Genomic DNA, 24,641 nt, shown 5'->3' on the forward strand with positions numbered 1-24,641 from the left:
CCCTTAGTCCCCCTTATATCTGATTTAGTACTTGGATTTTCAGTGTCAACATCTTTGTCCCCATATCATAAAGAACACTTATTGTCAGATATCATCCTGGTTACCCTGCATCTGGTGGTGTGCTGATAAATGTTTAATAATCACCTCTTCAAAACTAAACTAAATGTTTAATAATCACCTCTTCAAAACTAAAATGGCATCCAACCAGCATGGTTCAGCAGTTGATCATCAACCTATGATCCAGGAGATCACAGTTCGGTTCCCAGTCAGGGCACATGCCTGGGTTATGGGCTCGATCCCAGTGTGGGGGTTCCAGGAGGAAGATGATCAATGACTCTCTCCCATCATTGATGTTTCTGTTCCCCTTTCCTTTCCCCTCTCTGAAATCAATAAAGATATATTTTTTAAAAAATGGAAAAGAGGAAGGCTTTGATTTGTGGCATTGACTGATTTGTCTGGTGTAAATGTTCCTACCATGCCATGGTCAGCTTTAAGCTACCACAGTGACATCACTGAACACAGAGTTGGGAAGGGAGGTGTAAGATTGGCTCTTGCAAGCCATTGTGAACTGGCTCCAGTACATCACTGACTATAACCTCCATCCAGAAGAGAGGATTTTCTCAAGATTTGAAAAGGAATATTGGAGTCACATTGTTGAGGGCCTTAGAAAGCCATATTATGGAGTTATGAATTTAATCTATAGTCAAAGGAAGATTAATAAAGTTTTAGAGCTGGGGCAGACAAAGATATGTGATTATCTGCATTGTGTTTTGAAAACACTAATCCAGCACCATTGTGTAAGAAGTACAGTGTGGAGAAAATGGAGACAAAAAGACAGAAGTTACTGTGTTATAAAGGCCTGAGCACATATTGAGAGATTTAGGGATTAGAATACACCTATCAGAACAGTTGATTGGATGTTGAGGGAAGGGAGATGGAAAAGTTAATGAGACTCTAGGATTTTAAGTTTGTGCTATCCCATTTGAGTCTAAAATTCCAAATAGCCAAATTGGGGACATAAACAATGTGAGTTTCCTGACATTTAAAGCTTGTGAGCATCATGTATGGACTTGCAATATGTCTTTGAAATTGCTACTGTATCTCCCTAGTGAAATCTAAGCACTGAAGAGGGAATCAATGTGATGTAAAGGAAAGAATTATGAGATGTTTGAAGATCAAATATGACCTCTGGCTGGGTCACTAACTGATGGTGAATTTGTCTAAGTTACTTTACTCCTCTAAGATCCTCAGAGTCCTCATCTGTTCAACTAAAGGTTTTATAAAATGAGCGATTACGCAGCTTGGGAAACTTTAACATGCTAACTAAAATGAGGTACAGTGTCTAAGAGCCTCAACATAGCTATTGCCAAAAAATCTATTGCAAATTTGAGATCTGTACAAATAAGACATATGGCTGTTACTAAGGTGAGAAGCTGTTTATCTCAGAAATGTTACTAATTACATAAATATTTTTATAGCTGTGTGTGATCTTTAAGACCCTAAGAAACCACAGCATTTACATGCAATATACACTTTAGTTACAAGCTCTATGAGATTGTTATTGGTTGTCTATCTTCCACTGGATATGAATAAGGAAGCATATATCCCTGTCAGAGACCAGTAGCCGTACTCTGACCATGAAGAGAAACAGCCTTAGAATGAAATTGGTTTGGCAGAGTGTAAGGAAGAAGAAACTTTAGTGATTTAAGACATCATTTAGTTGCAAAATCAACCAACCTCGCCTGACTCTCCTTACCACTGGACACCTTGTTATGTAAAATAATAAATTTCCTTTTTCTTTAAGTAGCTCTGAATTGGGGCTTTTGTTACTTGCAACCAAAAGCATGCTGATACATAATTTGGCTTAAGGTTTTGAAGGTTTATTTCTCATGTAACAACAGGTAGAAAATGAAGTCCTTAAAGATGTGGTTCTAGTTCAGAACCTATCATTTATTAATTGAATGACTTTGGGTAAGTCAGTTTCCTTATCTGTAAATGGAAACAATATTCTTATTCTTTCCTTTATTTTTTACATTTTGGTTAAATGAATGTACTTGGTATGTTTTGTTATTTTTAATTTTTAAGCTGGATTATGTGGTAGGTATATGTTTAACTTTAGAAGAAACAGCCAAGATATTTTCCAGAGCTGCAATATTATTTTACAGTTGTCCCAGGAATGCATGAGGGCTCCAGTTGCTCTGAATCTTTGTCATCACTTGGAATTATCAATATTTTTCATAGTTGCCATTCAGATAGGTATGTAGTTGTTTTTAACTGTGGTTTTAGTTTGTAGTTCCTTAAAGACTAATGATTTTAAACATATTTCTTTGTGCTTATTTGCCATCTATATATCTTCTTTGGTGAAGTGTCTGTTAAATTGTTTGCCAAATTTATTTTTTAATTGAGTTATTTCTTTCTTATTGTTTAATTTTGAGAGTTCTTTATATATTCTAGACACAAGACCATTATTATATATGTAATTTAAAAATATTTTCTTCCAGTCTGTAGCTTGCCTTTTCATTCTCTTGATAATGTCTTTTGCAGAGCAAAAGTTTTAAATTTTAATCAAGTTCAATTCACCATTTTTTCTTTTTATGAATTACAGTGTTGATGCTATATCTATGAACTCTTTGCCTAACCAAGATCACAAAGATTTTCTGATATGTCTTTTGAAAGTTTTATAGCCTTACAAGTTACATTTAGATCTATAATCCATATTGAGTTAAGTTTGTTCAAAGTATAATTTTAGGTAGAGAATTTTTTGTGGAGACATCTGGATGTCTAATTTTCCTTTGCTTAAGAGCCCTTTATGTCTTAGCTTATATACAATTTGCTGAAGAATTCACAAAATCCTTTTGTGTTAATGTCTCTGGACTGCTTCAGAAACTGTAAACCTGTGTCCAATTGCAAGATTATTATGTGGCTTGGATCTTCATGGAACTTGGCAAAAGGAAATAAATTAGACTTATGATAGTAAAGTAAATCACCCATGAGCTGGCTACTACTTTCCCCTCCACTTGTATTTATGTCACCCGCAGAGCTCCAGCTTTATAGATAATCTAAAATGTACTTTTTAATTAACAGATGGGAATGGGACTTTGTCAAAATATTGAGTCAGGGTGTTTTCTTGCTACACCACTGCTAAGTATTTCTTCAAACATGCCGGCCCTAGGGGATATTGTGAAATCAGTGCAGATTATCTCTGATCCCCTCTACACCACTTTTCCCACCATACCTTTTCAAATGAGACATGTAAAGAAGGTAAACAGGATCCTACATGAAGACCAAAATTCTGAATGAGAACATGAAATGCTGATCATCAAGTTCAAGGGCAACTTCTCTTCTCTCTTGTCATATAAACTACATTTTTGCTGAAGTCACTCTTCTGTTAATCATTTACTCTGGCAGTTGTTGATGTTAAGCAGAGTCTAGAATTTTTCAGAGCTTAGTTGAGGACAAAAATCTCAAGTTTTCATACGTGGTGCTTTTTATTTTGTGATCTGGTAAATTTTGGCATTAGAAGACAAGACTAGGAAATGCACACACAATTTATGAAGTAGGAAAGGGTAAATAAATGTGGTTAATGATCTAACATTTGTGTCAGAGGCAGATGAGGTGCAAAAAAGGTTATTGTTCATGAGTGCCCTTTTATTTGTGCAACCTCCCGCCCAGAATCCTAGAGACTCTCTTTCCCCATAGGCTGATTCCAATTCCTCCCCTGGGAAGCACAGAGATCAAGCTGTGCATAAAGGAGATTTATTAACTGACCAAAGGTTATCAGGCATTAAGTAAACAGGGAACTCACAGAGGTTCAAAGTTCACCACTGTGTCAAAGATCATCCCTGATGCTTGTTAAGATTGCCAGATAATTCTAGAATCTGAATGATGTGGGAAACCTGTGAGGCTATTGGCATTGCTTCCTACTCCCCAGGGTTTGTCTAGAAGCACTTTCCCAATAATAATTCCCAAGACAATATTCTCCCCTTGAGCACATATCCTGGATATCCTTACAGTCATTACTTGGTGAATGCCTCCCCTGCCTATTTCTAATTCTTAAAGAAACCTGCACCCACACCATTATGGTCAGTTAATATTTGACAAAGGAGGCAAGAGTACCCAATGGAGTAAAGGCAGTCTCTTCAATAAGTGGTGCTGGGAAAATTGGACAGATATATGCAAAAAAAAAAAAAATGAAACCAGACCACCAACTTTCACCATACATAAAAATAAACTCAAAATGGATAAAAGACTTAAATGTAAGTCACGAAACCATAAAAATCCTGGAAGAAAACATAGGCAGTAATGTCACAGACATCCCACGTAGTGGATTTTTCACTCATACATCTCCTAGGGCAAGAGAAACAAAAAAAATAAATAAACATATGGGACTACATCAAACTAAAAAGCTTCTGCACAGCAAAAGAAATCAAGCCTCGAAATACAAAAGAACCCCACTGTCTAGGAAAACATATTTGCCAAGGATGTATCTGATAAGGGGCTAATTTCCAAAGTGTACAAAGAACTCATAGTACTCAGCAAGAGGAAGACAAACAACTCAATTAAGAAATGGTCAAAGGACCTGAATAGACACTTCTCCAAAGAGGACATACAGATGGCCAAGAGACACGTGAGAAAATGCTCAATGTTGCTAACCATCAGAGAGATGCAAATTAAAACCACAATAAGGTATCTCTTCACACCTGTAAGAATAGCTACCATCAACAAATCAACAAACGACATGTGCTGGTGAGGATGTGGAGAAAGGGGAACCCTAATGCACTGCTGGTGGGAATGCAGACTGGTGCAAAACAGTATGGAAAACAGTATGGAGGTTCCTCAAAAAATTAAAAATGGAGCTGCCGTTTGACCTAGTGATTCCACTCCTCGGAATGTATCCTAAGAATCCTGAAACACTAATCACAAAGAATATATGTACCCTGATGTTCATAGCAGCACAGTTTACAATAGCTAAGATCTGGAAACAGCCCAAGTGCCCATCAGTAGATGAGTGGATAAAAAGCTGTGGGACATTTACACCATGGAATACTATGCAGCTGTAAAGAAGAAGAATCTTGTACCCTTTGGGACAGTATGGTTGGAGTTGGAGAAAACTATGCTAAGTGAAATAAACCAGGCAGAGAAAGACAAACATCACATGATCTCGCTTATATGTGGAATCTAAAGAACTTAATAAACTGATGAACAGAATAGATTCAATGACATGGAGGCATAGATGAGACTGATGAATGTCAGAGGGATGGAGGAGGGTGGGTGGGTGGAGGGGGAGAGAGTAACAGAAGAATTCATAAGCATATATGCACAACCCAAGGACACGGACAATGGTGGGGAGAGGGGTTGGGGAGGGGGATGGGTTGGGTGGAATGGGTCATTGGGGAGAAAAAGGGACATCTGTAATATTTTAAACAAAAATAAAATTTAAAAATTAAAAAAAAAAAGAAACCTGCAGTCATCTTTGTGGTTGGTGCCTCTGTCCAGACAATACTTGGGCAGTCCTCTTGATCTCTTTATGATAGCTTTATTAGGCCACATCTGCTAAGCAAGGGTTCTGCCTTCATCTTAAGCTACTAGCTAAACACAGCCTTCTTTTCTTAAGACTGTCCACTGAAAACAAACAATTCTGTGGCCTGTGAAAATGGGATCTACCCAGGGCCCAGTAGATAGACCATGAGAATTGTGTCCCCAAAACAAGAGAGGAACAAGCCCATTTTCCTGGACCTTTGTTGACTATTTGGACTCTGTGTCATGGAGATTGGGAACTCATAATATACCAATTTCATCCTCCAGAATTCTTCAACTGAAGTTCAGCATCTTTTCTTCCAGGGAAAAAGGAGTTCATGGATTCCCAAATCATCCTCAGTTGTTACCCAGTGTATTACCATTAAGGAATAAGCAAATCACCTAGAAGCCCTATAAGGAAAATTAATCCAAGGATTTGGGGAATCAGTTAATTAAGGGTGAAGGCCTGTTTATTTTGAGCAAACCCCTCAGCCTCTCTAAGCCTCAGTTTCCTCTTATGGCTTTTCTTATAGCAGCTTCTATCTCATGTCTTTGTTGTGAAGATGGAACATAATAATGAATATAGAGTACTGTAGCACAGTATCTGGCTCAGTGTTCAATAAATGTAGGCTTTTCTTAGTTACTAGCATCAGTACCTATAGTGAGAGCCCCCACCTCTATTGCAAGTTTATTGTCCCAGAAATAAAAGTGCCCTGCTTTTTTTTTTTTTTCAACCTTTTACATTTCATGGCACACATTAACTAATTACTAAAATTCTGTGGCACACCAAAAATATATTTTTTGCTGATAAGACAAAAATAGGTATAATTTTGATTCATTGACACCCGGTGGCTATTGTTGTGTTGGCTGTTGTCATATTTTTATTTGACAATCTAAGGGAAAAGAGGTCAGTGCCCCTGACTAAATAGTCAGGTATTGCATGTTTTAAAAATTCTTGCGGCACATGGGTTGAAACTCGCTGCTCTAAACTAATAAAAATAAGAAAAAAACAGAAAACAATGTTTTTCAATGAGGACCTATGATATTTTCTTCTCTTTTCCTTTTCCCCCTAAATGATGGGAAAATCAGGGACTTCGCTCTCCCTGAGTACTTCAACTGCCTTAACTTTTTAAGTTTCTAATCTTTTATTGTCTGCTACTATTTTCCTTCTGTAACCCTGCCATGCTAACCAAACTATCCCATTTGAGGTGGAATCGAGATAAAGTAATTAATGATTGCTAAGTGCTTTAAAAATACAAAGGACTCTATAAATGCCATGGGTCGTTATTGCCTTCCAGTATAAGGAAGCAGTATAATAAAAATGGATCATAAAATCTCTTTGCTATCATGGCCACTACGTTTTTTGCCAGTTAAAATTTATAGCTGCAGCCTGTTGGTTCAAAGCAATGAGAGACATAAAAACAATCCGGTCATTTTCTAAAGTAAGGTACTCCTGAGCAATTGACTCCAAAATGACTCTGGAGACATCAGTAATACATGTTGCAATTTATATGAGAATAACGCATCATGATCACCTTCAGTTTCTAATGACATCACTAACTCTTCCCTCACCAGCAAGCTCTTTATCTGCAATGAATGTGCTACTCATATCTCTTCGACACGTATTAGTTAGTTTACATCACTACCAGGTGTTTGTTTTTATGCACCATGCATCATAGCAGCATGATGCTGGACAGAGAGGATAAATAATCCAGGTAATTTTGGGTTAGGTAGGGCGCAAAGTATAAATGATAACATTATGGAGTTTAGAAAAAACTTGTTTGATCGACTTAAAGTAAAAGCTTTTTGCTAGTTTCTCTATTATAACTGCAAATGGGGCGACATTTTAAACTTGCCAGATGTAACTGCCATACCTGGAAGCCCACCTATTTCTTTGTATTTGGGGAACCTGAGAACGTTAGTAAGATTCTATAAATGATTAAGACATGGAGGGATGCAAAATATTAGGTTTCCTTTAGAGGTTCTGAACATATTTACAACCCAGGATTTCAGGTTGTTTTGAAACCAAACTCATATAAAAAGTGTTTAACAATTTTGAAATTGACCACAATTTTCAGAACATTCTGTGCTATTTTTTTCATTCAGACACTGCCCTCTGATTTGACAGTAATGTTGGCACCTGACACTATTCCTTAACTTTATTAAGTGAGTATAATTAAGAGTTATTTGCATTCAATTATTTGCTTATCTGCCTCTTTGATTGTGCTTTCTCTTTTCATCAATACCAATTTTAGCTTCCTTTAATCAAAGTAGTGAAATAATTAGATAGATAAGAGATTTAAAGTAAAACTGATGCACCAACCTTGATAAGACCCTAATGCCTCTTGGAATATTAACTTCCTTTATCACTGTTCTTCCTAAGGTTCACCTTGATTTTTACATGCATTTTAACTTTCGGGGTGGTTACTGAGAAAGTTATTGAAGTCAACATGCACTATCAAAAAGCAATTAAGGGTAAAATGCTTCAATATCTAATATTATAGGAGAAACTCCACAAATGACTTGCTGACATATGTAGAAGTTTTATATACAATGAGAAACTGGGTCAAAATAATCATTTAAAAGTGTTTATTTGATAAAAGGAAATATCTTAGACTATGCATTTATTAAACTTTGAAAATATATATATCTTTATTGATTTCAGAGAGAGGAAGGGATAGGGGGAGACAGAAACATCAATGAGAGAGAGTCATTGATCGGCTGCTTTTTGCATGACACCTGCTGGGAATCAAGCCCAAAACCCAGGCTTGTGCCCTGACAGGGAATAGAACCGTGATCTCCTGGATCATAGGTAGATGCTCAACCACTGAGCTATGCTGGCCAGGCCATTCAACTTTTAATATAAGCATAGTACTTTCTTTACTAGGTTCTTGAGAGGTCTGAGATCATATAGTATTAGACACAGACTGACCCTGAATATCTTAGTCCAACCCTCTCATCCAGAGGACCAGGGAAGTACAGTGACTTTCTCAAAATCAATTAGGGAGAGAGAAAGAGAGAAAGAAAGCAAGTGAGAGAGTAAGAAATAGAAAAAGCCTTCTGGACTTCTAGTGAAAGCTCTTTCCATTACTTATTGACAGAAAAGGAGGGGTTTTCACTGCCCAGAGTCTAAAATCCCCTCCAGTTCTCATTGTGTGCGTCTTAGTGTAGTGTCTTGGTACAAAACTCTTCCCTCCCTCTCTTCATCCCCTGCAAAACCAGGTCATGGCCACATGATCCAGCACATGCTCTCACCTGGGCCTTTGAATCTTGAAGGACTAAAGAAAAAGAGCCAGTGAGAGGAGATTTACAATGTTGTTTTTTCCCAGCATTTCTGGCTGTGTCAAGTGGCTAGAACACTCTTGTCATGGTTATTAGGCCCAGTAATGGCTGTGGATTAAGTCAGCAGCAATATCCTAGCCCAATCTCCTGCTGCCTTTTCTCCCTACTTTCTCCCTCTTTGCCCAAGCATTCCTCTCCAGACCTTCTGTTAATTATTTAAGTTCCTTGATGATTTCCTACTAAATCCTTTTCCCTCAAAGAACTCTGACTGATTGACCACAAAGTGAGCTGCAGGCAACTGACCTTCAAGGAAAAGTGATAAAACCGGGATTGGTTGACTAACATTAAAACTCCCCCTTAGAAATAGTGATTAAATATTTGGCAAAATATTTAATGGCAGAATAGCTGATTAAACAATTGCTTATGGTCACCTGGAATGCTGATTGAGAGTATGATTTAAGGAGAATTATGTGAAGGGCATGAAGAATTCAATGACAGCCACTGCGGTGGCTGCTTCTTGTAATGAATAGCTTAATGGTGAAAAAAGTCATCTACCTCAGCAGATCTGAGATGGTCAAAGATAAACTCAGACTTTAGTTTGATCCTGTGTGCTGATGAATTACAATATCAGTGGTATTCACATCCATGACAGGTTTCTTAGGTGCATATTGCGGCATTATATGGTTTAGACTGAAAGTTGGAAAACTGACATGGCAATATATGAGAGGATTCAGAGGACCCTAAGAATGCTGAACCCTTAACTCTCATTGAATCTCCCTTGCCAGCTCAAGAAATCTCTCCTAGCTTGTCTGATGAAATTGTTCTTCCCTTGATTAAAGATGCTCTTTTACCTGAGGGAGTTATCTTGCAAGATGAAGCCAGTTCTCTTCATGCTCCTCCCTCCCCCACCAATTCCCAAGATTGTCAGATTTCCACATAACCCTGCAAGGGGGAAAGCAATGACAAAGTAAAAAAGCCAGAGAAGGCCAAAGAACTCCTGGGTTTCTAGTTTATATTGAAAAAAACGCTGGGATGTGTGTATGGGAATAGAGTAAAAGGATGCTTGATCAAGAATGAGAAATGTAATTTTGGATTGGTCTGGATCCAACAATTCAAGATTCACTGTGGATTGAGCAGTAATGCTGAATCTGAGGGACAAAGAAGGGAAATGCTCTGAGTGGACAAAACTTTAAGCAGTACACCTCACTGGTCTTTTACCAGGAGAGAAAGAAGCCTTGAAGCATGGATCTATATCAAGTCATGAGCAGTGGTTAGTGGCTTGACCAGCTAATTAGGGACATAGAAGGAACAAGATTAAAGACTGGAGACAAGGAGTTTTTAAAAAAAAATGTGAGTGAACTTCTCAGTGAGAATATTGATCTCCCTTGTGAAGGCACACGAAAAGACACACCATGTGCAAGAATCTCTTGTGTCTGTCTCATGTATTACTCTATTCATTATAAAAATGTTCCACTACATTTTAGGAACATAAATATAGATGTTTCCTATATAAATAGCAGCTGAAAAAACCCCAACATTGCACTGATAGAAATACATGTTCAATGCAGTTTAGGTATTAACAGCCTAATAGGTAGGTGTTCTGTCAGGAAAACATTGATTAGGGCATTCTGTTTGGTGGGCTTAAATTTATAACCCCCAATTAGATTTGAGGATTTTAGTCCTGCTCTCTTGTATAAAAATCTAGAGAGATAAAGGGACCTTCCTAAGATAAGGAAATGAGAAAGAGAAGATAGAGAACTGGAAATAAAAAATAAATCTCTGTACTCTTGTCTAGTAGTCTTACTTTTGCAGATTAATAAAGGAAATTTAAGAAGTCATCTGTTAATGGAGATTTGTCTTTTTTGGTAGAGACAGAGAACTGCCTTGTTTCTTAAATTGTTTTTGTTGATATAACAGTGGTTACATAATTTTCAGGTGTACGACATTATAATTTGGTATATCTATACTCTATTGCATGCTCAACACCAAAAGTCTAGTTTGCATTGATCACCATATATTTGACCTACCTTGCTTTTGAGTTCTTTCTTAATATTTACAAGTCCTCAAATGTGTGAGTCTTGAAAGAAGGCAGCAGTCCAATTCCCACCAGGGAAGCCAAAGGAGACAATATTCTCTGTCTCCACCCCTTGGAAAAGAAGGTGAACTAGCTTTAGCCAACTGGATGTTCCCCCCACCTCAGGACTTTGCTGTCAAGAATGTGACTGAAAGATGATGAAATAATGAGATTAGAAGCATGGTGAAATTAGTGGCTGCATCCAGCAGTGGTGTCCTAGCCATAATGCTCCTGCTGGGTAGCCTTCATTTTTTTGAGCCAATATTTCTATTGATTCTGTGAACTAGCTGATAGTCTCAAGTGCTAGATATCTACCTAGGAAAGCTGATTTGTATGGGCTACTTCAATGAGCTCTCATGTCTTCTAACTTCTGGTGGTATTTGGCTATTGGAATCCCAGCTGGAGAATGGAGGGAGGGAATAGAGTGAAGTCAGAATATTTATTCTAATGGTTTCCTATGAAGTCACCTTGGGTCGGCTGTTGCTCAACAGGAATTCAGTGTTCCTCCCAAGGTGGCCAACTCTGCACACTTCTCTCTCCTTCTGCATTCTAATAAACTCTCCATCCCTTCATCGCTTTGGGCCAAGGGATCGTAACCCCTGCACTGTTGTTAATCCTGGGTCATTGCATTATGCCTTGTGGCTGTTCCAATCCCCTTCCAACCCTTTGAAATTAGTTCCTTTGTAAGTAAACCCTCTCAAATTACCCTAATAGGAGGGTGTAATCTGTTTGTCAGAAAACGTACTGATATGCCTTCAAGTGCATTTATTTTCTGATTAACTTTGTGCCAAAGAAACCCAACAAGCTTAACATTCTAAAAGGAGGAGAAAGAAAAAACAAATCCCAGAGTTGTGATCAAAGGTGAAATTTTCAGTGAATGGTAATAAAACTGAATGCAGCCATGAGACCCTGTTAGGAAAAGGTCACCCATGGGAAGTCACACATAAAAAATAGCTCAAAATCCACTTAGAGAGTCTTCAAGCCTGATTGCCAATCACAAAAGGGCGATGGCTACCAGCTGATGTGACAGGGATCTTCTGTTCACAGACACGCAATTGCTGAACAGTCCGGCAATATTTATTTATTTATTTATTTATTTATTTATTTATTTATTTATTTATTTTAAATATATCTTTATTGATTTCAGAGAGAGGAAAGGAGAAGGAGAGAGAGAGTTGAAACATCAACGATGAGAGAGTCATTGATCGTCTGCCTCCTGCACACCCCTGACTGGGGATTGAGCCCACAACCTGGGCATGTGCCCTGACCAGGAATCGAACCACAATCTCCTGGATCCTAGGTGGATGCTCAACCGCTAAGCCACGCTTGGCCAGGCGGGCCATTTATTTTTAAGTGTCTGAACAGTCATTAAGTCCTCCCTCACTCCCTCCCAATTCGTATGGTATTTTGCACAAAGTAAAATGCACATAGGTTCTTCCACATGTCTCCTCCACAGTTTTCTTTGCTCAGAGACACAGTTGCACCAGGGAATGCTGGAATGCTGGAGCATGAGAAAGCTATTAATCTGGCACCATCTAGATGCACCAAGTCTAACTGCAGGGCTGCTTCCAGCATCATTATATAAGTATGTACAAAGTATTACACGTTTTAAAACATGACCATAAAACAAATAGTGGGAACTAAAATTATAAGGGAAAGCAATATGTAAAGAGTTTACTGAAAGCCAGGCACGACAGATTTTGTACACATCACCTCATTTAAACCTCACAATCTTCAAATTAGGAGTTATTATCCTGATTTAACAGATGAGGAATCAGAGGCAAAGAGTAAGCAACTTGCCCAGATTACTCAGGTAATAAGTGGTAAAGCCAGAATCCAAAACCATGCTACCTCAAGCCTATTTTCTAAATTAAGGCTTGTGTTCCCAAGGGGAGGCTCAAGACATCCATCTTGGTGGAGTCAACCAAATATTAGAACTTTTTGCTATGTTAATTTTTATTTAATAATTTTAAAACTTTTTGTATATGTTTTATATTATAAACGTATTAGTACAGCAGTATATGCATACAAGAACTTAAATACACATGTATTGCTTCTGCAGGTAGCTTTCTTTGATCTCTGCCTTTTTTTTTTCTGAGCCTCATTCCTCAGTCTTCTCACTGATTCTATGCACCAGCTGATAGCCTCAGGTGCTAGATATCTACCCAGGAAAGCTGATTTCATGGGCTACATCAATGCACTCTCACGTCTTCTGGCTGCTGGTTGGTTATGAATGAGGATGTGTAATCTGAAAAGCTTAAAGCCCACTGCTCTGTGCTCTTTCAAGAGGCAGTATAGTGCAGTTGTTAGGAGCTGGGATTCTGGAGCCAGATTGTACATGCTCAAAGCACTACTACATTTTAGATGAGAGACCTCGGGTAACTTAACTTCTCTGTACCTCAGTTTTCTCTTCTGTAATATGCAAATTTAAATAAATAAAGTGTTCAGACCAATAAGTGGCACATAATATGAGTATAATTATCTAAGCCATTATCATCACATTACATGATCCTTCAAAACAGTCATTTGGGCATTGCCTAGTCATACAACTACTGCCATAGATCCCTCACATCTCTTTTTAAAATTTATTATTTATTAAAGTATAGTTACATACAATGCTGTATTAGTTTCAGGTGAATAACACAGTGATTTGGCATTCATACACCTTACAATGTGATCACCACAATAAGTCTAGTAATCATGTTACTACACAAAGTTATTATAATACTATTGACTATTTTCCCTATACTGTACATTACATCCCTGTGACTTATTTATAATTGGGAAGTTTGGACCTCTTAGTCCCCTTCACCTTTGTCACCCATCCCCCCAACCCCCACAACTCTTGTTTTGAAATTATCTCCTGAGTTAGTGTGTGAGCTACTCAAGATCATCAGATCCATTTCTTTATAGTAACCCTTTATTTGTCACCCCCGAAGGATATTTTTCTTCTTGAAAAAGTTTTATATGTTTCATCTACTTGTTTCAAATTATTTTTTAATTTTTTTATTATTCTTCAAAATAAATATATTTTCTAAAATCTAATATGCAAAGACTAAGGATTTTCACTTATGTGACTTTTTAAAAAAAATGTCTTTATTGATTTCAGAGAGAGGAAGGGAGAAGGAGAGAGAGATAGAAACATCAATGATGAGAGAGTCATTGATCAGCTGCTTCCTGCACGCCCCACACTGGGGATCAAGCCCGCAACCCAGGCATGTGCCCTGACCAGGAATTGAACTGTGATCTCCTGGATCATAGGTTGATGCTCAATCACTGAGCCACACCAGTGGGGCTCTTCTGTGACTTTTTACAAGAATAAACCCCAAGCCCCAGAGCCTCTTTAAAAAGAAGAGGCAAAGCTCATTATCAGCAATTTCAGCAATGCTATATTAAATTATGCCCAAAGAAGAGGAAATGTCTAAGTTATGTCTAGCAAAAATATGCTCATATTACTGCAAAAATAACCATTTTATTAGAGCATCGTGTAATGTAGGGAATTCAACCATCAGTGTCAAATAAAACTAGGTTTGATTACTGACTCAATATTTACTAATAGGCTCACTTACATATCATTAATATCTGTAAAGTGATTTAATAGTTCCTTGCTTGCAGGTTTGGGGTGGGAGATGAGCTCAGTGAGTTGGAAAGCCAGGTTATGCATGATCTTGTAGGCTATTGTTAGGACTTTGGCTTTTGAGTCAGCAGGGAAGCCATTGGAGGGTCTTGACAAAGAGGAAAGCATGTCATGCCGTCAAAAGGATCATTCTGACTCCTGGGTTGTAAATACTGTTAGGGTGGAAGCAGGGACACCAATTAAGAAGTGGTGGAAATTGTGTAGGTAAAAAGTGATGGTGTTTTGGACATGGAGGTAATGGGACATGATGAGTTTGCAGATATATTTTGAAGCTAGATCTTTCTGAACATATATTTAAAAAAATAATATAGGTAAAAGGCCTCAATCAGATATCTAGTATATAATAAAACCCATAAAGGGACACAATCATTACAATTCTATGCTCAAAATTTGTGTAGAAATCAATGGTTAGCTAGTTTGTTCTGGATTGATTTGAACTAGGATCTTCTAACATATTTTTCCTTCCTAAAATATTTTTATTTTTCCTTAATAGGTAGATGGCATAGTCCTAAGAGCTAGGGTTCTGCAGTCAGACAGGCATAAGTTCAAATCTTGGCTCAATCTCTTAGTAACTGTTTGACCTTGAGCAAGTTACTTAACTTCTCTGTACTTCAGTGTCTTCATCTGTAAAAATGAGATACTCAGTAAAACATGTCCCAGAGAATTTTGCGATAATTCAATAAGCTAATGTATGTAAAGTACTTACAATTGTGCCTGCCATGTAGTAAATGCTCATTAAATGTTAGCTGTTATGATTGTCAGCGTCTATTAATTTTTTGGTTTATTATTTTACATTTTGAACTTTTTTTAATTGAAAAAGCAAATTGTGTTAATTTAAAAAAAACACACACACAGACATGAATTATGTAGAAATTAGAAGGCCCATCTAATTCCATACCCCAGAGGGAACTATTATTAAACAGTATAGTAAATATTAGTCTGGATTTTTACCTATGTGTATAGTACACCCATCTATGTATGTTAATTTATGTTTTATGAAATGGGATAATGTTCTGCATATTACTTTGCAACTTGTTTTTATCAATTAAAATTTGATTTTAGATATCTTTCCATATAAGTACATATAAAACTATAATACTGATTTTCATGGTTGCATCATACTTCCATTGTATGGAAGTCCAATAATTTACTTATTCATTAGCTTATTGAAGTCATTTAGGTGTTTTTAATTTTTTTCACTCTAACAAACAATGGTGTAATAAACATTCTTGCACATATTTTTGGTGCAAATTTGTATATTTCTGTAGAAATCGTTCTGGAAGAATTTATCTATATAGGTAATTATGATGAGTAAGAATTATATGCCTTTAGAGGGAAAGGCAGGTGGGGGTAGGTGGAGCGGGGCAAAGCGGGGATAAATGGGGATGGAAAGAGACTTTGTTTTGGGGCAATGGGAGCATGATGCAGTGTGCAGATGATGTTTTGTTGAGTTGTACTCTTGAAAACTATACGGTTTTGTTAACCCACGTCACCCCAATAAATTCAATTATATATATATATATATATAAAATTTATAATTCCAAATTGCCTTTTCAAAAAGATGTGCCTTTTAAAATTCCCACAAACTGAATGAATGTGCTTATGTCTCCTGCTAACTAGACTGGGCAGTCTTTTCAATCCTTGCCAATTTAATAGTCAAAATGAATAAAGAAACTTTATTGTTTTATTTTCACTTTTAATTGTAGAGTTGTCTTTTCGAATGTTTAAAATTTGGATTTTTATGGTACAGATCCCTATTTTTGTTCATTGATTTTTTTTCTGGTTGGGTTCTTTTTATTTTTCTTCCTTTTCTCTTCTTTAAAATTTGAAGAAGGCAAGCCATAGGCTGGGAGAAAATATTCTTTTTAAATAAAACTCCATGGCTTTGGACCTGTGCATTCTTAGTTCATATATCCTGGACCTGCACTACAAAAATTAAGAAATCAAAGAAGCCATTAAGTCTGATTTGTAAATTTGGATGCTTATGGGATTTCATACTGGAGTTTTCAAAATGGAGACATACCCATTTATCTGCTTCCAAATAGAGATAAACGTTGATGACAGCTGCATTGTAATGCAACTCAAAAATAAATTCTTGTAAATTTTGTTGAATACTGTCAAAAAAGGAACTAGTTCAGCTAAAAAGAATAATCCATCAAACGTCTTCCTTGTTCATACATGCTTCTATTTTTAGTTGACACAAAATGCTCCAGAAATGAATAACAACTAGAATTAATAAGGGAAACTGCCAAGAGTTGTACATGTTGTCAGATGGGTGGTGACTTCTGTATATCAGCATGATTTCCTGAGAAGTATATTAGTGGTTGGCTATGTATGAAGTGGGCATCAAGTGAGTCATAAAATTATATTCTTTTGAACTCTGCCTTCTCCAACACAAGGGAGGTGACTCCACAGCCTGAAACCATCTGGCTACAGGGATTGTTGCAGAGGTATCTACGACTTACTGAATGTCATGGGCACTCCCATATTTCCCAGTCTCCCTGCAATGCACAGGGACACAGAACACTGGATGTGGCCAATGGGTTGTGAGAAGAAGATATATGTTACTTCTGCCCTGAAACATTGAATTTCCTGCTCCCTCTCCTGCCCTGTTACAGCAATCAGAGGCTAGGATCACATATGGTACAGCAACAAGATAGTTGAACCTCCATCAGTAGCCTGGGTCCTGAAGGACCAGGTGGAGCAGATCCCCTTGCTGACCCATGTTGGACATGTAGCGTAAGTGAGAAAGAAACTTTTTCTTTGTGTTAAGCACTAAGATTTGGGTGTTGTTTGCATTGCAGCATAGCCTGGGTTTTGCTGACAAATACAATGAATCTAGCAGACCCAGCCTTATTAGTAATAGTTAATACTGTTGAGGGCTACTCTACTGTAGGCACCAAGCTGTAAATTCTACCTGCATTGATCTCACTCATATGTGGAATCTAATGAACAAAATAAACTGATGAACAAAATAGATCCAGAGACATAGAAACATGGAACAGGCTGACAAATCTCAGAGAGAAGGTAGGGTGGGGGAGTGGGTGGGGAGAGATTAATCAAAGAACTTCTATACATATATGCAATAGTGTGGAGAAGAAGGCCTGGGGGGGGTGGATGTGGGGTAGAGGGGATCAATGGGGGGGGGAGGGGAGACCCCTGTAATACTTTCAACAATAAAGATAAATTTTTAAAATATTCTACATGTCTTACCTAGCATCTCACAACAATCTTCTGAGATAGACAATAACATCATCATATATTATATAACATATATCTATATCACACATATCAATAGTATATAGATATCATATATATCAGAAGTATATTGTGAAGGGAGACTTTCTTCCTTTCTTCTTGTTATACTAAAAGTAGTGTTTTTCCTTCTAAGGCTAGTCCCTCCACATGTGATCTGGATGCCATCTATTCCTTACTATATTGATTACTCTTCACTGTCCTGAATCTGTGTTTTCTCCCCTTCTATTCAGTTTGCCCACCAGCATTTTCAAGTCTTTCCAAGTTTAACAGAAGTTCTCCATCCCCTTACTTTCTTCCTCCAATTAATATCTCCCCCTCTCTCCTAGACCATCTCCATCTCCTGTCTCCAAAATGTTCACCCTCACTTCTTTATCTCAGGTTCTCCCACTCTCTGACTACTCCAATATTGTTTCCTCCTCCAGAACTCTACCAAACAGCTCTTTTCAGCACCACTAATGATCTCTGCATTCCTAAATTTGGTGAGGATTTAGTTTTCACCTTACTTGATATCTCAGCATCAAGTGAATACAATTAACCACAGCCTCCTTGTTGAAACCCTATTCTGTAGGCTGTCCCTCTCTGGTCACACTATCTCCTTTTCAGCTTCAGTGTCTGTTGCTGGGCCATTAAATTTGGGCCTTCGTTACATCTCATCCTAACCCTGCATTTCTTCTCAGTCTGTAGTCACTTTGCAGTCATTCACCTACCGGTCTTTTCCAAAGTTGCTATCACCACCTAGACCAAGGCATCAGCTAAAAATGTGCCTCCACCTGGAGCTTCTGCTCAATCACCTGCTCAGCTCAGTATCTCCTCTTTGATATCATGAACTGTCATGTTCTCCCCACCTGACCTACCTAACTTCAACCCTTCCTGATCTTTCCTCAGTGTTCCTCATCTCAGTAGATAGCACCACCCTCTCCCTGTCTGCTTATCTTAGAAACCTGGGAGTGGATGGAGTAGGGCTGCATCAATACCTTCCCGAGTGCTCGGCACCAAAATGTGCTTAATTATATTCTGAAATTAAAAAATAAACCACACAAATGAAAGCATATCATAACTAAAGTAAGTCTTTAAAAATTCTGATTTTCCCATAGTGACTGCAATGATGCTTTTAAAAAGAATATCCAATTCTTTGCAAATAATTTAGGGCCACTTCTTTGCTGTTGCTCTAAGAGCTATTTGGTAGTCCTGTCCTGTCTAGGAGTCAATAGTAAGACACCATTTCCTGTTGAATCTACATCTTTAAATATTTCCAAATCTGACTGCTCCTCTCTAGTGCCAATTCCCCTGTATTCCAAGGCAGTGTGACTGCTTCTCTGAATTTCTGCAATAGCCTCTGAACCCTCCTCCCTGCTCCAATTTATTCACTACAAAGCAGCCAGGCAGAATGATTCCAGGAATACACATAACTGATTCTATCAAACCACTGCTTGAAAGCCCTCAATGGCTTCCTTTTTTCTCCACAAAGCAGTCAAGCAGAATGATTCCAGGAATACACATAACTGATCCTATCAAACCACTGCTTGAAAGCCCTCAATGGTTTCCCATTGTCCTTAGGATAAAAATCTCAGATTAAGAGGCCCAAGACCCTGCCACCTTGCCGTGAGCCAGTGTCACCTATTTCAGATCCTGGAAAGAGCCAAGCTCCTTATGAGCCTTTGCATGACATTTAGGTTTACTGGTTTATTCTCTGCCCAGAGCCGTCTCACACTTCCCAGCTTTTTCTTCTTCAGTTCTTACATTTAAAGTCCTTCCTTCAGATAAGCTTTTCTTAACCTCTCACACTAAGTCAATGCTCCTTGTTAAACACTTTCATAGTAATTCCCAGTTTGCTTTGGTAAGTAAGTGGTTATTTGTACATTGAATAGTTTTTAATCTCCCCTCCCAATTTTCATGTAAACACCCTTTAAAAATTCAGTAACACATTTCTGTACCCACAGGAATTCAACGATCCTTGAATCCAACTTTGTCTAATTCTAGAGCCCATGCCCAAAACTACCACAAATACATAAATCTACCCATCCTGGAAGATGGCTTTTATTCTGTTTTATGATGGCCAAGTTTTGATGCACAAGAAACTAAGGTTTGACTGAAGAAAAATATAACATCTCTGGACAAATTCTAGAGCAATGATGTTCTGCAGTTGGTGAAATTTCTTTGAACCTATTCCTGCCACAGATTGTACACTTCAGCCTTCTCCTGTTGGAGGACACAGTGGGGCCATTCAGCATACAGGCTGGACTGGCTAAACTGAACCCCAGCTCTCCCTCATATGATCTTCATATCTGTAAACCGGAGTATCATTAACTGCGATACAGGGCTGAGGTAGGGCTGACTTATTCAAGAAATATTTAATTAGCATCTAGTATATGTCAGGTTTGGGGACAAATGCGATTCAGGATGTTTAGCCTATTTCATTTAGTTAGAAATGGTCACCATTACCGGTATTACTACAGTTGTGCGCCCACGTTTGCTTGTGCCACAGAGCTTGAGTGACAGCACGTGATATTTGTGACCTCTGTCACTATCCCGGCATGATCTCTGTGCGTCCAGGACCTCAACCGGAGTTGAGCATGGTGAGCACTCCCAGGCATCACTGCGCAGCGTGGTCGCCCCTCCCCTCAGGGCCACCAGAGGGCGCGCGGGCTCTTCCGACAAGCCGCTGCGCCTGCGCCTGCGTCTGCGCCTGCGCCTGCGCCCCAACCGCCGCCCGCCACCGTTCCCCTCCAAGCGGCTCCCGCCCCGCCTGGCCCCGCCCCGTGTCGCCTCGCGCCTCAACGCTCCTCCTCGGTTGCCCTAGGTTGCTGTTTGTTGACTTCCTGGAACGCGGTAGCCTCTGATGCCCAGAGTGTCGCCATGGAAGCCCGAGGGGCTTCGGCGGCCTCAGTCCAGGCTGGGGTACTACCTTAAGCCCAACCGAGTCGCCCCCGCCATCTTCCCGGCCCAGACACGGATTCCCCGAAGCGCTCTCGGCATGGGGGAACCTGAGGACGTAGTGCCCGGTGAGTCGAGTCCGCCTTGGTGGCGACGGGCCCAGGGGGAGGGTCCGCGGGCGGGCGGGAGGCTAGGCCCCGCCTCCGGACCGGCCCAGTCTGGCTACTGTTCGGAGCCGCGGCCGCCTGGCTGGGGCCGGAGCTGCAGCCGCGCCCCCTAGAGCGGCAGAGGAGCGAGGAAAGGAAGGGAGGGACTGAGGGGAAACCACGGATTAGGGGTGTCTGTCCTTTTTGTTCTGTTTAAATACGCTTTCTGTGAGTTTCTCGAAGTTAAGGGCAGTTTTTACCTCACTGTAAACTTCCCAGAGTACCTCCTTCTAGGTCCCCAGGATCTAGTTTATGTGTTGAATACCTCGGAGAGTAGGTGGTGAGGGGGCGCGAGGTAAAAGAGGATGGGAAAATGACTTAGAAAGGGGTGAAGGGGGAGCCGTTAGCGAGTGGTGTGTTTTTTAAGACTTTTCCCACTGAGCCTTAAAGCACATTTGACATTGTGACGACACACATAGGTTACCTCATACATACTGGATAACAGAAATAGGCATTTCATGAAGAGCAGTACTTTAACCACTTGTGATGCACTCAGATCTTTTCTATAATACTTTTAAAATGCTCATCGTGACCCAATAAACTGATTTTTCTGACCACTAATTATTCATGACGAACACTTTGAAGGAAAACACACTGGATTGGAGCAGAATCATGCATTCACTGAAATAAGTATTGTGTTTTCTGCCATGCTCTTGACTAATATAATTTGATTCCTGTCCTCTCGGGGTTCACAGCTTAGTGAGGGATACAAGAAAGTAAACAAAATGACAGTAGCTATACTGTTTGGCAGTAGATGGCCAGGGCGCCAGAGCAGGAACCACCAAACTCTGACTTGGGGCGAGGGTATGGTGGAAGTTTTCCTGGGAAGCCAGAGCAGGAAAAAACAGCTAAAATTATTCATTCTAGGGAAACTCAGAGCCTATTCTAGAAACTGGCCTACCACATCTCAATTGTCAGTTAGAAATGACACGCCTCATAATCGTCCTCAGGTTTTCCAATTGTGTAGTCTCTTGTGCATTAATATTTATTAATACTTATGTTTACTACGTTTTCCTTTCTGGTACCCATTAGTTTCTTTATGTGTGATCATCTTCCTTGAGATTTACTCAAAAGCTGGATCTGGTCTCTTATTTGGGGTGTCCATGTGTATTTAAATGATTATTGGTAACCAGTAGAGGTTTTTGTTCTTCAAAATGGTACTGGATCAAACATCCTGCATCCTGGTGATGCTAATGGTGAACTCAATATTGTCCTGTTTCTGTGTGGAGAAAAGCCCTCAGTCAAGGGCTAAACCATGAGGTGTTAACCAGAGTGAGTGGGTCCACCTGGTGACACCAGGCCTATACGTTATTGAGGACTGCCCTCCTTGTGATAGTATATGTCTTACTTTATACCAGTAAATGAATAATACATATTTAATTTAGTAGATTTCATAAGTAAAATTAGAATGAAGTCTGAGGAGTAATACCGAATTAAGGTGGAGGAAGGAGGGTGTAAACAGTGCTATAGCAGAGGCAAAGTTATCATGAGACAAGGAATTTGAATAAATTATTGAAAAAATATTTTAGTAACAGGCAACATAGAAAAAGTTGTAAAATAGAAACTATCATATATTTGCAGATTCGGGTGCTGTATTTACATTTGGAAAAACTAAGTTTGCTGAAAATATTCCCAGCAAATTCTGGTTTAAAAATGATATACCTACATATCTTGCATGTGGAGATGAACATACTGCTGTTATTACTGGTTAGTATTAAAATCCTAAATATTATATATAGATGCGCTGTTTTAAATATTTTGAAATTGTATAGAAAGTGTTGTTTTTTTATTTTGCCAGATAATTCTTGACAAGTTGATTCATCAATTGTCTTTTAAATTTTAAGTTCCCTTAGTATATTGAAATATGATTTTCAATACACACAACTTTCTTAGAATAAGAAATAGTAAATCTATTTATATAAAATAAAAAACTGTTAGCATGTAATCTTAGAAACACTTTTACACCCAACAGAATCTGGCTATACGTATATGGACAAGGTAACCTGTTTCAACATGGAAAACAATGACAACCTTTTAAGTGTAGCATTTTTATTTATTTGCTATGACTTCATCTCACACTACTTGATGTTGAAAATGCTTCAATTTATTATTTCTTCTTTCCTTTCCACTAGGAAATAATAAACTTTACATGTTTGGCAGTAACAACTGGGGCCAGTTAGGATTAGGATCAAAGTCAGCTGTTTGCAAACCAACATGTGTCAAAGGTTTGGGGTCTTTTCTTCTTTATCACTTTAAATACTTAACAAACCAAAGTACTTTTATATTGATTGTGTAGTCCTTTAATATATTATAAATAATAAAGCCTTTAGTTCTTTATTTTCTGATAGCTACTTGAGCATTATTGACATTTAACTTCATTTTTATATGTTAGGGTCTAAAAATGACAGTGATTTTAAACCCAGATGTCACAAAGAAAGTAATGATTCTACTATATTGCATTTGAACATCCTTTCCCCACTTATTTTTAAATGTACTTAAATATTACTATTTTATATACAAAGAGCAAAAATGTAATGTTAGAATTTTGGGCTCTGTCTCATTTATTAGATTTGAGGACATCATGTAGTTTCTGGTTTTATAAAACACACTTTACTCTGCTGTATTTAGTGAATAGATGTACTAAACAAAACATCAAGACTAGGGGTTGATTAGTACTAATGTTCTTACAAGAACAGGACAAAATATTTTCAATCAGGACTGTTGCAGAAAATAGGGGGCTTATAGTACCTTTACAAAGTTTTTCACTGTATGTGCAAAGCTTCTGTTGAGGTATAACCTGGGAACATCAACTAAACTTGAATGGTGATGGAGATTCCTTGAGATGTGACAGGAGGAGCATTCTTTATCTTCTCAGCCAAATTTTTAATTTTAGCTCAAAATTTCAGTGCAATTTATAGATGGTGTTATAGAACTTTTAAAGTATTCCACTTGGTCAAAAAGTATTTACTGGGCACAATCTGCTAAACCTTTGGGTATATTCACAGTGCCTATGGCTCTTACTATCTAATAGACAAGCTAACAGTAGTGTCTAGACCAGGAGTGGGGAACCTTTTTTCTGCCAAGGGCCATTTGGATATTTATAACATAATTTGCGGGCCATACAAAATTATCAATTTAAAAATTAGCTATGAAAAAAAGCTCCTAGATTTATTAAATTTAGAGTTCCTCCTTCAGTTGGCTTGGCATGGCCAGACCTAATGATTTTCCTGGCTGTATACTGCGCTACGGCCAGATGGTCCCCACCCCTGATCTAGATTTTTAGATCCTTGATATCAGGGACTCTATCTTAGTGATCTTTGCAGCCATTTTGCATTTAAGATATGTTCTATAAAGGTTTTTTTTTTGAATGTGTGAATGAATGAAGAACTTTAACAAAGGTATATACCTATGAATAGTGGACTTACAGTGTTTCATTGAATGAGGTAGAAGGTGAAATTGATGGTGATGGCAGATTAGGTAAAGGATCAGGTTGGTATCAAGGCAGCATAACAGAATGCAGTGGATCTCAGCACATATTACTTACCTGTGGAGTTTTTAAAAATATATAGACGCCTACACCTTAGCTCAGACTTACTAACTCAGAGTATTCAGGGGTAGTGCTGAGCTCTGTGTATTTTTCTCAGAGATCCCCTGGTCATTTTGATGCACAGCTAGTTCTGAAAACTTTTAGTTTAGTAATTAAGAACATTGACCTTGCCATCAGATAGGCCTGGGTTTAAATGTCTATTCTACTACTTTATTTACCATTTGACCTATATTATTTATCATTTTC

The 24,641-nt window shown here is 38.4% G+C and overlaps 1 protein-coding gene across 5 annotated transcripts in view; it reads left to right on the plus strand.

Moving 5' to 3' along the window:
• The first annotated feature begins 20,530 nt into the window (after nt 1–20,530).
• Nucleotides 20,531–24,641, plus strand: part of RPGR (retinitis pigmentosa GTPase regulator) — a 51,243-nt gene continuing 47,132 nt past the window's right edge. For all 5 annotated transcript variants that reach the window (XM_081125762.1, XM_081125763.1, XM_081125765.1 and 2 more), the window contains exons 1-3: nt 20,531–20,770; nt 22,430–22,555; nt 22,981–23,073. In XM_081125762.1, coding sequence (XP_080981888.1) covers nt 20,608–20,770; nt 22,430–22,555; nt 22,981–23,073 — 382 coding nt within the window. In that variant the 5' untranslated portion in view covers nt 20,531–20,607. The remainder of the gene's footprint in view (nt 20,771–22,429; nt 22,556–22,980; nt 23,074–24,641) is intronic.

The sequence above is a fragment of the Miniopterus schreibersii genome (genome assembly GCF_964146895.1).
Source record: "Miniopterus schreibersii genome assembly, chromosome: X".
Classification (NCBI taxonomy): domain Eukaryota; kingdom Metazoa; phylum Chordata; class Mammalia; order Chiroptera; family Miniopteridae; genus Miniopterus; species Miniopterus schreibersii.